Source organism: Giraffa tippelskirchi, chromosome 11 (assembly GCF_054371585.1).
Source record: "Giraffa tippelskirchi isolate mGirTip1 chromosome 11, T2T-mGirTip1v1.2.pri, whole genome shotgun sequence".
Taxonomy (NCBI): Eukaryota; Metazoa; Chordata; class Mammalia; order Artiodactyla; family Giraffidae; genus Giraffa; species Giraffa tippelskirchi.
In genome coordinates, this window is record NC_137285.1 from 134,171,259 (window position 1) to 134,187,423 (window position 16,165).

Below are 16,165 nucleotides of genomic sequence, written 5' to 3' on the forward strand. Positions count from 1 at the left end.
TAATGTCATAGGTGATTGCTTTTGAAGTAATGAAACAGGAATTACAAAGCCTGTGGCTATCATGGTGGGGTGGATACCTTTTTCTTCCCTGAGTCCTTTTGGTGTCACCCCAGTATAGTGGAAAATAATTGGATTTACAGTCTAAAGATATGAATCCATCTCTTTATGACCTTGATTAATATAACATTTCTAGGGACTTCTCTGGTGATCTAGAGGTTAAGACTCCATGCTTCCACTGCAGGGACTGCAGGTTTGATCCCTGGTCAGGTAACTAAGATCCTGCACATGGTACAGCCCCCCCAAAAAAGAGATAAGCTTGCTTAGCTCCCTTTTTTTAATCTAAAAATAAAATGAAAATAATAATGGAATGTCAAATTTAAAATGAAAAATATTTGAGAAAAGTTTAAGTCCTGTACATTACAACTACATTAGAATTGTCATCATATGTTAATGTGACTCTGGGTTGTCTGGAGCATGAATTTGGCAAACCATGAATTTGGAAGTGATGTCCCAACCACATTCTCCTTAATCTGTATGGGAAAGGGGGTGTGAGCCTAGATATTCTCAATCTAGCGCTCAGAAAATCTAGTTAACGAAGATTCCAGCTTATTGGACACAGCCACCTTATCTCTGTGATGGAATTTTATCCTCTCCTTCAAATCTCCAAAACTAGGGCACAGCAAATCTTACTTCGGGGACTCGAGCACAGATGCAGTTGAGAGTCCATGTCAAAACCTGGCACCACCAGAGCCTGTGAGAGTTCTGATGTTCCAAGCTAGATGTGACTAGAAGTCCATTGATCATTTGCGGTACAGCCTCATAGTCAGGAAAAATGAGTTTGTAAAGGGAAAGGAGTGGAGGGAGAGAGAGAAATAATAGGGGTTGAATTAATATAGTCCCTTATAACTGAATATATTGAATGTCAGTGTTAAAGAGTGTATTTCAAAAGAATTTTGGAGCAGTCACCATTGGCGATGTGTAGGGCTTAGACTTTATTTTGGAGGTATTGGTGAGATGATTAAAATTTTTTTCACCAGTGTTTCTCAGTTTTCTGTTTATTTTTTAATTAAATTATTTACATAAAATTTTTTTATTCTAAATTTTTATTTACTTATTTACTTTATTTGGCCAAGTCTTGTGTCCTGTGGGATTTTAGTCCTCCAACCAGGGTTTAAACCTGCACCCCCTGCAGTGGAGGCGCAAAAGTCTAACTATTGGACCACCAGGGAAGTCCCTCGTCTAATTTATTTGAATTAGACAAGATTTCAGTGTGTTAATGAAGTCTGTTTGTAACATTGCAGAACTGTTCAGGCTAAGCCAAGTAACAGCAGTAAAACTTCCGATCCTCCAACACCAAAAACTGCAACAAAAGCCCCTTCCATGAAACCCAAAGTTAGACAGCTAAAAGTAAAGGCTGAGCCACCACCAAAGAAAAGGAAGAAATGGAAAGAAGAATTTTCATCATCCCAATCTGACTCATCTCCTGAGATCCACTCTAGTAGTAGTGATGATGAGGGTGAGTTCTTCATGAAATGAATACCTTGATAATTTGAGATTCGCTGCATTAATGGAGAGGAATAATGATGCTGACAATTCGAAATGTATTTATATTTCCTTAATTAGGGAATTTAGCTACTTCATTAAGTTCTGCTTAGGCATATATTTGCCCATGACTAAGCTAAGTAACTGTGCCATAGTTTCTCTTTTATAAAGTGAGAAGATTGAAATACATAGCAGTTATCTAACATACTTTTTGACCTTAGAAACCTTGTACACTGTTAGAAACTGTTGAAGACACCAATGAGCATTTATGTAAGCTCTATATATATTGAAATTAACTTCATCAGAAATTAAACCTGAGACAGTTGTTAAACAGAAATGTACCAGGAAACATCCATCAGCCATCAAACTTACTGTGTAACATTTACAAGAAATTTTCAGCAGTTCAGTAGTCAAGAGCAGAGGCAGGCAACTACTACTGGTGGGCTAAATGTGATCTGCTGCTGCTGCTGCTAAGTCGCTTCAGTCGTGTCCGACTCTGTGCGACCCCATAGACGGCAGCCCACCGGGCTCCGCCGTCCCTGGGATTCTCCAGGCAAGAATACTGGAGTGGGTTGCCATTTCCTTCTCTAGTGCATGAAAGGGAAACGTTAAAGTGAAGTCGCTCAGTCGTGTCCAACTGTTAGCGACCCCATGGACTGTAGCCTACCAGGCTCCTCCAATCCATGGGATTCTCCAGGCAAGAGTACTGGAGTGGGGTGCCATTGCCTTCTCCGAAATGTGATCTGCAGCCTATGCTTAATAAAGTTTTATTGGAAAACTGGGAATTATTTACATATTTTTTCGTAAGTTAGTTTCCCATTACAGTGACCAATTTGAGTAGTTCTTACAGAGAGCATACGACCATTAAAGTGCCAAATATTTACCATCTGGCCCTTTGCAGAAAAATACGTTGACCCCTTATTCTAATAAGGTAGTCAGAAAAACATGAAAGGATGACCGAAGGCTGTGTATGCCATGCTAAAGCTAAAAAGCTTGGGATTCTGTAAACAGAGGGGAGTCCTTGGAGGGATTTAAATAAAAGAACAACATGGTAAAATCTGAATTTTAATTATGAGACATCATCTGTCTGTCTGTTCAGTCGCTCATTCATGTCCGACTCTTTGTGACCTCATGGACTGCAGCATGCCAGGCTTTCCTATCCATCACCAACTCCCAGAGCTTTTGAGAAATTCAAGATGTATTCTTGGCAGAACTTGAATGATGAATTGAGTTTTGGGGGGTATTGTTGAGGTTGACGTCTAGGATGGTTTCTGGCATTACAAGTATCATTGCCTGGGAGCTGATCTTAGAGATTACTTGGATAGAAATAGAATTATAATAAAGATTCTTTCCTAACAGAAGTTTGCTTTAAATGTATTATTTTTAAAAGGTACTTATGAAGTTATTTAGAAATGTGTGTAAAGTATCAGAATTTGTAAAGAAATTTAGTGCTTTGAGTATGCATGGAAGGCATTATATATAATTTCACAGTTAGCATTCCTGCTTACTGTTTAGAATAGAGAAGTTTAAGTTCTGCTTTGCACTGTTATTTATATAGCTTCCTCAGATGACAATCAAGATGAAAATTTTCTTTCACTGATAATCTGAATTACCACTTGGTGTCACTCGTAAGCAAGCATTATTAGTGCTTCTTAAAAGAAGGAAATATGATAATAAACATCATTTTAGACTGGTGGTTTTTCAAACTATTTGTTTCAAGACTTCTTTATAGTCTTCAAGTTTATTGACGATTCCAAAAGACTTTTTTGTGTGTGTGTGTGTGTGGTTTGTATCTATGTGTATCACCAAATATCAGTTAAAACAATTTTAAAATATTTTAAATAAACCCATTACATATAGGGGACTTCCCTATAGCACAGATGGTAAAGAATCTGCCTGCAATGCAGGAGACCTGGGTTTGATTCCTGGGTCAGGAAAATCCTCTGGAGAAGGAAATGGCAACCCACTCCAGTATTCCTGCCTGGAGAATTCCATGGACAGAGGAGCCTGGCAGGCTATAGTCCATGGGGTCGAAAAGCGTCAGACATGACTAAGTGACTAACACACATGTTACATATTAATGTAAGTTTTTTTTAAACAATTGTGTTTAATTAGAATAGGATTTTCATATTCTATATTAGGTTTTTTATTAGATGTTATTTTGGTTAAAGTATGTGAAGAATACCTGGCCTCACATTAGGTATGTAGTTAGGAAAGAGAGGAGTATTTTGATTACTTTTTCAGGTAATTATGAGTATTTTTCTTTGGTACTCAAAAGATTTTATTTTGGAAACTTGACAAGTGGTAGTTCAACTTTTCATGCTTGTTACATTAAATCTATTTGTTTGTTTTACCCTTTGAAGTATCTTTCATCCATGAATGACTTTATATAACATTTTTTGGCCATGTGAAAATATTGGTTAGCTTGTTGATTTTTTTCATTTTTTTTCCATGTTTTAAAATGTGGCAAAATATATATAACATAGAACTTGCCGCTTTTAACCATTTTTAAGTGTGCAATTCAGCAGCATTAATTATATTCACAACTGTTGTACAACCTCACAGCTATTTCCAAAGCTGCTTAATCACTCCAAATAGAAACTTTGTAACCGTTAGGCAATAATTCCCCATTCTCCCTTTCCCACAGCTGCTGCTGATCTCTAATCTATTTTCTGTCTCCATGAATTTGCCTCCTCTACATGTCTTGTATAAGCATGGCTTATTTCACTTAGCATAATGTTTTTAAAGTTCATCCATGTTACATAGCATATATTAGAACTTTTTAGTTTTTATGACTGAATGCAATTCCATTATAAGTTTATCCACTGTATATCCTTATCTTTTTATCTATTGATAGACACTTGGGTTACTTCCACATTTTGGCTGTTGTAAATAATGCTGCAGTGAATATTGGCATACAAATATCTGTTAGGTTTGTGTCCTGGTTTTCCAATTATTTGTATACCTAAGAGTGGAATTGCTGAGTCATATATTTCATATATTTAGCTTTTTGAGGATCTGCCTAACTGATTTCCACAGTGATTATACTATTTTACATTCCCACTAACAACAATACATAGGTTTCCAGTTTTTTCACATTCTCACCAACCTTTGTTATATTTTGTTTCGTGATTATAGGTATTTTAGTAGGTGTGAAGTGATATCTCATTGTGGTTTTGATTTGTATTTTCCTAGTGACCAGTGATGTTGAACATCTTTTCAATTCCTTACTAGCTATTTTCTTACTTTCTTTGGAGTAATGTCTATTCAGATTCTTTGCCCAGTTCATTTCTCCTTTTGTTCCTGAGTTTTAGAAGTTCTTTATATATTGTAGATATTAAACCCTTATTAGGTATATGATTTGAAAATATTTTCTCCCATTCTGTAGGTTGATATTTCACTTTTTTTTTTTTTAGTATGTGTGCTGTGTAGGTGAGCCCTGTATTTCAGTTTTTGATAATGTCCTTTGATGCACAAAACTCAAAATTCTGATGAAGCCAAATTTATCTGTTTTTTTCATTGCTGTTGTTTTTGGCGTCATATTTGTAATCCATTGCCAAATCCTAGGTCATGAAGATTTATCCCTGTGTTTTCTTCATAAGAGCCTTATGGTTTTAGTTTTTCCATTTACATAATAAGTTTTTGAAGTATTAAAAAATAACATTTTCAGTATTACCGTTAATTTCATCAATGAAGTCTTTAAGTATTGAAATGGTTGTCAGGCTCACAATGGTGGAAATAAGCTTTCCAAAATTCTGGTTTTCACTTAGAACCTCAATTTTATCATTGGCAGCAAATACTGTCAGTTGTTTTCCTGGTAGTGACAGGTTTACTTCTTTAAGAATAATGTCTGCCAAATATTGCATAGGGGTAGGGTGTCTGTTATTTTTTAAGTAAAAATGGTATCCCAGTGGAAGAGAAGGCAGCTGGTTCGTCAGACAATTGCATGGGTGCTCTTCCTGGAGATAACTGTCATATTTCATAGCAGAAGTGCTTTATATATACCTCTCATTTCATCACACAGAGTTTTAAGATATTTACTCAAGAGTAAAGATTTAATACAATTAAATTTTTACTGCTTCTTCAAGGATTATTCTTAAGTGAAATCAGTGTTTTGGGTGTTTTTTTCCTTCCAATTCATGACTGTTAGGTGACAGTCATGGCAGAGTACATGGCTGCTGCTGCTGCTGCTGCTGCTAAGTCGCTTCAGTCGTGTCCGACTCTGTGCGACCCTATAGATGGCAGCCTGCCAGGCTCCGCTGTCCCTAGGATTCTCCAGGCAAGAATACTGGAGTGGGTTGCCATTTCCTTCTCCAGTGCATGAAAGGGAAAAGTTAAAGTGAAGTCGCTCAGTTGTGTCTGACTCTTAGCGACCCCATGGACTATAGCCTACCAGGCTCCTCCGTCCATGGGATTTTCCAGGCAAGAGTACTGGAGTGGGGTGCCATTGCCTTCTCCGGAGTACATGGCTACTAGTACAGTTTGGTGTCACTGTCTCAGTTCATGCTAGGAAAGGCCCCCAGTGGTTTTACCCAACATTACTTTTACAAATGTCAACAGAGTGACAAAGGTATATAACATCTTAATATTATTAGGAAAACAGTTTGACATCAGAGACCCCTGAAAGGGTTGTTGGGGAGACCCCAAAGGGTTTGGACCAAACTCTAAGAATCCCTGTTAAAGGTTGTGATGATAGTTCTATATTTCAATAAAAAAGTAAAACTTGGACACTCCTCTAATCTTGCAGTTCTTACCATTGAATTTGAGTGAATTTTTTTCTATACAGATTGTGTTTACATTAAAAATTTTTTAAATATGTCTTGATTCTAGACCAGAATTTTACAGTAATTTAAGTGTAGAAGTAAAAAGAAGAGATATGTATATGTTAACTCGTACGTAAGGTGTTTTATGGTTTCTTTACTAATTAAATACTGGAAAAACCATCCAATTTTGAAGTAGCACAGCCTTGCAGTGGATGTCTGGTAGGGCCAGGGAAGGGGAAACAGGTCCCTACAGGGCAAATGTTTCCAAATGTGGGCCTGGTGTTGGACTTCAGAGGCACCTGGGAACTTTTTAAAAGTGTAGCCTTTGAGCTTCATTACCACTCCAGATTCATTTTAGTAAGTCCAGCAGTCTGGTTTTTTTGTTTTGTTTTCAAAGCTCTCCAGTGATTGTGATAGGCACAGCCAGCTTTGAGAATCTCTCATTCGAAGTGTTTTTAAAAGCAGAGTGGGAGAACCTTGACTTTGAAGAAGTTTTATTTACAACCTTTTATCTGCTTGTAGGTAACTTGCTGTTGGGTAACGTGTTTTTAAAGTTGTCAGAAAGGAATATTTAATATTTCCTCTTTTCTCTCTCCCAGAGTTTAATCCTCCAGCTCCTTTTGTCACCCGATTTTTGAACACAAGAGCAATGAAGGAAACCTTTAAGAGTTACATGGAATTGCTTGTCAGCATTGCTTTGGATCCTGACACAATGCAAGCCTTAGAGAAGAGCAATGGTACAGTCTGCTGAGTAATACTTTCTTGGCAGTACTTTCCAGATCTTTTTCATTCTTCTCTGTTAGTTATATGTTTAATATGTGGTTTTTGTGATATATCCTATATGTTGTCAGTACTAAACTTTTGATATATTGTTTCTATAAATACAGCTTTATATTTTGTAGGGTCATAGCTTTTCATGAATTGTTTGAATAGTTGAACAATTTTATATTAAATATATTTTTATATTTCTACTCATGAGAATACTCCAGTATTCCTGCCTGGAGAATTCTATGGACAGAGGAGCCTGGTGGGCCACAGTCCATGGGGTCAAAAAGTGTCGGATACAACTCAGTGACTACCTACTAGTTTAAATCCTAGAATCTTTTTCATCCTCATAACATTTCACTAAGTGTCTATATTATGTAGAAGGTCCAGATTTTAATCAATTTTTATATTTCTGTTTTCTAATAATTGGAAAGATGAAGCAGGTAACAGTGGTGTAAAGATTAAATTGTATATTCATGTCCAGTAAAAGATACATCACAGAGTAAATATTTTCTAATCAGTTAGTAGTAAAACCATAAATGCCTTGGATTATATTTATTAATATTATTCCTTTTTTTCTCTTCCTCTAGTAACTTTTTCTCCTGGTAAAGTAGGGATGAAATTGACATATGAAATAAGCTGATAATTCATATATCTACTGTTGCTCACTAATATTTACCCTTCAGCTACTACAGCTTTCACCAGGGACAATTAAGAGAATGAAAGGATTAATGAGCCAGTTTCCATTATCCTTCTATCAGAATGAGTTGAACAAGTGTAAGATCAAAAAGACAGTAACAATGAATAAATAGTAACAATACACTTCAGCAGCAGTGCCTAATGATATAAATTGTTTTATAATTTCCATATATACTTTGACGTACATTGTTCCCCATAATCCCAGAACAACTTAGCCCTTTTTGGAGTAAAGACAATGAGCCCCAGAAAGGTTAAATGACTTGCTTATTAAGAGCTCACAACTTGCAAGTAGCAGAAAAAAGATTAAATCCAAAGTCTTCTAATTTCTAGTCTTGCTTTTTTGATGATATAATCAGAAACAGTAACAAAGAGCCTGCGAATGTTTTCTCTGTCAATCAGAACTCCTTGCATCATAAAATATACATTTCTTAATAGTGGTCATTTCTGGGTAGTTGTATTTTAAATGATTTTTTTTTCCTATTACTATCTTTTTAAAAAAATTTTTCTCCATTTAAAATGAAGGGGTAGATTTTAATGGTTATATTTCAAAACAATCCACAAATGTTTAAAACTTGTTTTTGTAAAATGTAAATTTTGAATAGACTTAATCACTGCTAGAAAGATAAAAAGAAAGCTGTCAGGTATGTTGTGGTGACTTTGACCAGCATTCCTTACCGAGGGCTTTTTCTTCAACTTGAGGAAAGTGTTCTTTTGCTGGTCTCTGTGCTTGTGTTTATTTTTCAGATATAAAGAGCCATTTTATTTAGCTATGAAATTAGTAACCAGATTCTAAGGGTTTATATATACATTTTCAGAAAGGTCATTAAAGATAATTAGTATTATAAAATGTTGCTATGCTGATAAATTTTTAGTAACCTAAACTATTTACTACAGCACCAAAAGTAATTAATTTATACTCTGAATGTATTTTTCTTCTTCTAAAATAACTATTTTGACTCTTTCCTTGTGTATTTGAAACTGAATTTTGACTATTTTTTCTTGCCCCCTACTTATCCTTTGCCCCACAGTATAGTGAATTAAGAATATCATACTCAGTATTTTATTTAAAAATTCTTAATGTTTTAATTTATGATTTAACATGTTATTATCGTTCACTTGGTAAATGAAGTCTGGAGAGATTAGGCAGTTTGACCATTTGTTGATCAATTCTAATGCTGGGGTTAAAACCCAGGACTTCTGTTCTCTCATGATAGTATGCTGCTGCTTTCTCAGTTAGCTGTTGTAAACTTTTTTTTAAAGCTAACTTTTGTTAAAAAAAAAAAACCTTGTGTGCATTATTTTAAAATCAATACTTTACACCATGAATTTAATGTCAGTCTATTCATGTATTGAGGAAAATCTGTATTTCTAACAAGGTTTTGTGTTGATAGTTCATCCTGTTACAACAAATTCTTATCTTGTTTTAGATGAGCTACTTTTGCCTCATATGAAAAAAATAGATAGCATGCTGAATGATAACCGAAAGAGACTTCTTTTGAATCTTCATTTGGATCAGTCATTCAAGGTATTTCCTTCACATGGTTTATTAGCAAACTCAGTGACAATTATAGTTCTCGACATAACAGGAAAGAATATTTTGGAAGTGATTCTCAGTTTTATAAAGTTGTCCACCCAACAAAAATTTGATTTTTATTCATCATGAGTCTTGTCTGAACATGTCTTTTTATTTTATTAAGTACATTCTTAATGTTTATCATTTGTTTTTCTTTGCTTAAATTCATTTTTCAGGTTTTTATGTTCATCTTTTGTTGTTCAGTCACTAAGTTGTGTCTGACTCTTTTGTGACCCTGTGGGCTGTAACCCACAAGTCTCCTCTGTTCATGGGATTTCCCAGGCAAGAATACTAGAATGGGTTGCCATTTCCTTCTCCAGGGGAATCTTCCCAACCCAAAGATCAAACCCGAATCTCTGGCATTGGCAGGCAGATTTTTTTACCACTGAGCCGCCTGGGAAGCCCTTATGTTCATGTAGTATTCCTTATATATAATATTATAATTTTCAAATGTTTTGAAAAATGCTTCCCTTAAACTACTGTATCCCAATCTTGTTTTTCTTTTAATCCTTTTTAAAATTTCACATTTCATGTATACTTAGAATTGGCCATAGCACAGTTACCAAAATTCCCTTTATTTGCCTGGTTTACCCATTGTCTAAGGAAAAATTGATCTTCACATAATGGTAGGATATGTTATACATCTGTTAACATATCTTGGCATTGTAAGTTGGTTTTTGGTATTACCAGAAATTCAGTTCAGTCGCTCAGTCATGTCCAACTCTTTGCTGCCCAGTGGACTACAGCGTGCCAGGCTTCCCTGCCCATCACCAAATCCCAGAGCTTGCTCAAACTCATGTCCATCAAGTCCATCTATTATCAGAAATAGAGAACAACAAAAAGATAATCTAAACTCAGAAAATTTATCATAGAATCTACTGAGTAATCAAAAATTTTCCAGCTTTTCTCATTCAAAGTGTAACATGTAACATCTAGAATCATTTGATTACATCTAAACTCAAGAGAAGTTTTTTTAATACATTTGTATAGCTTTTTTATAAACAGTCTTTATTTTTTTGGAGCAGTTTTAGGTTCACAGCAAAACTGAATAATTTCCATGTATCCCCTGCCCCCACACATGAATAACCTCCCCCTTTACCATCGTCTCCCACAGAATGATACATTTGTCACAACTGATGAACATACATTGACACATCATGGTAGCCCAAAGTCCATAGTTTATGTTACAGATCACTCTTGTGCATTCCATCAATTTGGACCAACATATCCACTATCATGTATCATACAGAGTAGTTTCACTGCCCCCAAATCCTCTGCTTTGTCTGTTCATCCCTTTCCCTCCCCTGCTGCTGCTGCTGCTAAGTCACTTCAGTCATGTCCGACTCTGTGCAACCCCATAGACGGTAGCCCACCAGGCTCTCCCGTCCCTGGGATTCTCCAGGCAAGAACACTGGAGTGGGTTGCCATTTCCTTCTCCAGTGCATGAAAGTGAAAAGTGAAAGTGAAGTCGCTCAGTCATGTCTGACTCTTTGCGACCCCATGGACTGCAGCCTACCAGGCTCCTCCGTCCATGGGATTCTCCAGGCAAGAGTACTGGAGTGGGGTGCCATTGCCTCCCCTAACCTCTGGCAGTGACTGATCTTTTTACTTTTACTCCATAGTTTTACCTTTTCCAGAATGTCATATAGTTGAAATAATATGATATGTAACTTTTTCAGATTGGCTTCTTTCACTTACTAATACTCATTTAAGTTTCTGCCATGTCTTTTTCATGGCTTAGTAGCTTATTTCTTTTTAGCCTGAATAATACTCCATTTTCTGAATACCCCACAGTTTATACATTCACCTACTGAAGGGCAGCTTGGATGCTTCCTAGTCCTGGCAATTACTGCTGTACAAATTTGTGTGAAGGGTTATGTGTAGGCATAAGTTTTCAAGTCCTTTGGGTGATTTGTATAGCTTTCTCACATCCCTAATTTATCTGAACTTCATGTAAAAGTGAAGATCAATTTCATTTTAGGTAGGTGAAAATTAATGCTCTGAGACTGACTTAGAGGTTGCAGCCTGTTAGTGTGTGTGCTCAGTCATGTCTGACTTTGCAACCCCAAGGACTGTAGCCCACCAGGCTCCTCTGTCTATGGGATTTCCCAGGCAAGAATACTGGAGCAGGTTGCCATTTCCTTTTCCAGGGGATCTTCCTGACCCAGGGATTGAACCCACATCTTTCAAGTCTCCTGCATTGGCAGGCAGGTTCTTTACCACTAGTGCCACCTGGGAAGCCCGATTAGAGGTTCAATGACACCAAACTCTACTAGTCGTCCTATAATCTTCACTGACACACACTTGCAGAGGGGAAAAAAGAAATTCAGAAGCTAGTAAGATAACCAGTGCTAAGAATTTGTTCTGCTCACTCCTAATCCAGTGTTTTCTGTTTAACAGCTGTCTTCAAATGAAATAGTTTGTGGGGAGATACAATGTTTTCTGCAGACAATGAATGAAATGTTGTCAGATTATGTTTTGTGAATATTTACTAAATCTTACAAATGACCGGTTTTGGCTAACCATTTTAGAAATGTTGAACCATTTCTTGTGTTCCCTAAAGACTTGGGTTAAAATAAAGCCATCACTTGGAATTAGTGGATCAGTAGGTATTTCAGTCTTATGCAGTAGTTTATGGTGGACATCTGAAAATTTTTCATATTCTTATTTTCATAGAAAAAACACAAAATTTCTTATTTTGAAATTATAGTTACTTAATGTAACTGTAAATGGTAATAGTGATGTCTATGATAGATAATTTTCATTTATAGCAACTTGTATTTCAAAGCGGAAATATACACACAGTATTGAAAGTTAGAATGATTTGATGTAAAATACTATAAATAGTAGGTTATAAAAGATTTTATTTTTAGAAACATTTCCCATGATGATTTTGATAATTTTTGGAATCTTAAAGCTTTTTGAAGTAATAATGTTTTTTTTCCTCTGAAATACATATATTTCCAATCATCTTGAGCATCTTGTTATTAGAGAAATCATTAAATTTTCCGCTTTCATCTCCATCCCATTGTTTCTAGATTTAGAATCCATTTTTGTCTTTAAGTTCCATTTGTTTTAAGGAGTAATTCTGGGTCCAGAATTTTTCAAACCTGAATGTGTTTTATACGGAAAGCACAAAAGTGTATAATAAAAGCACAAATAATCTAAGAAAGAATGAAGCTAGAAACTAATAGCTCATTCTGATAGAGAATACTGAAAGTTCTGTTGTTTCTATTAAATGAAACAGTTCACTTCTACACTTTTGTTTTAAAAATTAAGTTATTTGTTTAAGAAATGTACTGTTTGAGGGGTCCCAGTACTAGGTGCTTGGGAACCTATACAGAGTTTGGAAAAGAGTGACCTTGAAGGTTGAAACTGTTTATAAACAGTTGAAACTTACAGCTGTCCTTTCCCTTGACATGAAGCCCAAGAGAATACTCGAAGGAGCACTCTGCCTCATTCAGGAGCCCCCACAGTGGCACATGCTGTTGCTTAAATCAGATCATAATGTTGGCTCATATCCAAGGGATGGGGAAATAGGTTCTATATCTTGATGGGAGGAGCTACCAAGAATTTGTGGCCATGTTTAACACCCAATGTATGTTTGTGTATGTATGTAGGTATATATTGTATATATTTACCACACCCCATCAGTAGCCCCCACATACATTTTTTGTGTAGATGTACATATATGATTATACTTTTATATTAAAAAAATAAATTTTCAATAGCTGGAGGTAGTCAAGCTCACTTTTTTCCTAACATCAGTTATTCTTGCTTTATTCTCAAGAATGCCTTGGAAAGTTTTCCTGAACTAACAATAATTACTCGAGACTCGAAAGCAAAAAGTGGGGGATCTGCTATTTCTAAAATCAAAATGAATGGCAAAGCTTATAATAAAAAAACTCTAAGAACTGCTAAAACAACTACTAAATCTGCACAAGTAAGTATATATTAATTGATGTAATTACAGATTTTTCACTTGTTAATATAAATCCTACTTAAGACATTGAAACAAGCACTTTTTTTAATTTTAACTTTTTTTAATTATGAAAGTATGATAACACATTTACAGGAGACTTGGAAAATACAGAACAAGGTTACATATATAGTTCTACTATATATGACAATTATTTTTTAAGTAGAAATTAAGATTTTTAGTTGGAGTTTCAATATCAAACTCTCAAAAATTAATAGAATAAATATACAGAGAAGTAGAAGAATATAGTAGACCTGAAAAGCACTGTGAACCAGTTCAACATGATTAAGATTTATTCAGTTTTCACACAACAATAGGATACAAATTCCAAACAAGTTCCCCTAGGCTGTAAACTAAGAGACACTTAAACATATCTAGGGACATAAAACAGGATGCAAAAATTTCATGGTCTAAAGGTATTGAAATCATACAGCATCTGTTTTCTTATTACTGTGAAATTATGTTAGAAATCAATATCAAAAGATATTTGAAAATAAGCCATGTTTTTTCAAGTGCAGTGTGACATTTACCGAGAGATCTTTGACTTAGCCATCGAAAGTTTCAATAAAATTAAACTGAGCCAACAGGAATTTGCTGTCTTGCTCAGGAAATTCAAACAGAGGCTCTGTATCAACCTAGAGGGGTGGGATGGGGAGGGAGATGGGAGGGAGGTTCAAAGGGGAGGGGATATATGTATACTTATGGCTGATTCATGTTCAGGTTTGACAGAAAACAACGAAATTCTGTAAGGCAATTATCCTTCAATAAAAAGTAAATTAAAAAAAATTAGACTGAAAAAAAACACAGGAAGATTGCAAGAAAGCTTTCATTTAAATGAGAAGTTAATAATAAGATACTTTAAACAAAACTATTACAATATTGTAAAGTAATTAGCCCCCAACTAAAATAAATAAATTTATAAAAAAAAACAAATAAATAAAAAAAATAAAAGTTAACAAAAGAGGAAAAAAAAAAAATCTCTTATATTTGGAAATTAAGTATCCACTTTTAAATGATGGATATACCTAAGAAGCTATAGCAAGGAAAATTAGAAAATATTTGTAATAGAATGAAAGTGAAAAGAGAATTTACCAGAATTTGTTGCATGCAGCTGAAGCTGCTCAATGCAATTAAATACAATATGGAGTCTTGAGTAAGGTATGAAAACAGATAATGGATACTAGCATAAAATTTTGTGAAATTTGAACAAAATCTGTACTGTGGTTAATGTATCACCAAACAAGTAAATATTTTATTCTGTTGTTGTTAAATGTGAAGTGTGTTCAGGAGGAATGAGCACTTCCCTGGTGTAGGGAACAGGGACTCATTCTTTGTTTTTCTCCATTGCTTAGCACAGTATCTGGCATATAGTGAGTGCTCACAAATTTTCTAAATGAGACTGATAATTATTCCATGCTTATATTTTTAATATTTTTGTATGTCATTGAATACAAATGCATACAGATAAATGAGTATGCACACCTTGCATAAGAATCAGTATTCCATATCTGTAAAATTACTAAACTTGGAATTCATTTATTTTCAAACATAGTCTAAATTATTTGCCGTTTCAGAAAGCAGTTTAGTGACATATCGATGACCCATCAAAAATGTGTTTTGTAGAAACATTGATAAATACATGAAACCATATGCCTTGCTCATGTAGAACTGTTTGTAAGAACGATTCCAAATACATATCACCAGTGTGAGACGGAATAAAGAGCTGCCCAGATAATGTAATACTGTGTACTTTTTAAAAGGAAGAGAGAGATTCAGTCTTTCAGTAAAAAATTTTTTACTTCCTGTAGCTTCCCAAATATAGTTTTAAGTATTAAGAATACAACAGTGAAAAATGGTCCAAAATCCTCGCCCTCAATTTCTATGGGGGAGTGAGGGCAGTGCTTAATAAACTGAAAGATAGCCAAGTATTGTTTAGGTTAAAAAAAGTTATGAAAAATAAAATTGTGGAACAATTTGTACAGTATGATCTCCTTCCCATTACAAAAATTAGTGTTATTGATATATGCTATACATGGGGGAGACATGGAAGAATATATAACATGCTATTAACTTTGTTTACCTCTGAAACAAGACATTATAGAATTCTTTTACCTTAGAAGTCATCTTTTATGTTTACTATTTAAACTTTTCTATAATGTTTAACTTTTTGGAAATAGTATACTTATATTCAGAAAAAAGAATAAAGATTTTAAAATATAATTTAAATTTAAATTTTGAATAAGCCTCTTGTCCATATTAATACATATTAATACTAGCCATATAAGTCTTTTAAGATTTCCATTGAGACTTTTGCTCTTAACATTTTCATAATGTTCAGATGTTCCACGAAATAAATGTGTATAAATTCTTTTCTTTTTATAGGAGTTTGCTGTTGATCCAGAGAAAATACAGTTGTATTCTTTGTATCATTCACTCCATCATTATAAATATCATGTTTATCTGATATGTAAAGATGAGGTAATTACTTTATCTTCTTAAAAAAGAAGTGTATGTTTTCCTGAACTTTAAGGTTGTAGCTACAATATTTTTATATGCAATTTTTAAAGGTTGCATTCCATTTACAGCTACTACAAAATATTGGCTCTATATCTGTGAATCTGCTTCTTTTTTGTTGTATGTACTAGTTAGCTGCAGTATTTTTTAATGCCTTAAAGAGAATTGTTAGAAATAATTTTTTTAAAATATGTGTCTATGCTCTCTCTGTTAAATGCTGTGCTCAGATTAATCTGAGGCTCACCGCTTCTCATAGGACCTGTGAGGGGTAATGTTTTTAAGCTGTTATACTTGTTTTACATTGCCATGATAAATGGCACTTTACTGCAT

General features: G+C 34.7%; 1 protein-coding gene across 15 annotated transcripts in view; it reads left to right on the forward strand.

Annotated features, from left to right (window-relative positions):
- The window catches only part of QSER1 (glutamine and serine rich 1), a 77,128-nt gene that overhangs the window by 56,590 nt on the left and 4,373 nt on the right, over positions 1-16,165 (forward strand). For all 15 annotated transcript variants that reach the window (XM_081543782.1, XM_081543776.1, XM_081543778.1 and 12 more), the window contains 5 exons: positions 1,302-1,516; positions 6,905-7,042; positions 9,197-9,294; positions 13,133-13,285; positions 15,704-15,799. In XM_081543782.1, the coding sequence (XP_081399908.1) occupies positions 1,302-1,516; positions 6,905-7,042; positions 9,197-9,294; positions 13,133-13,285; positions 15,704-15,799 (700 nt within the window). The remainder of the gene's footprint in view (positions 1-1,301; positions 1,517-6,904; positions 7,043-9,196; positions 9,295-13,132; positions 13,286-15,703; positions 15,800-16,165) is intronic.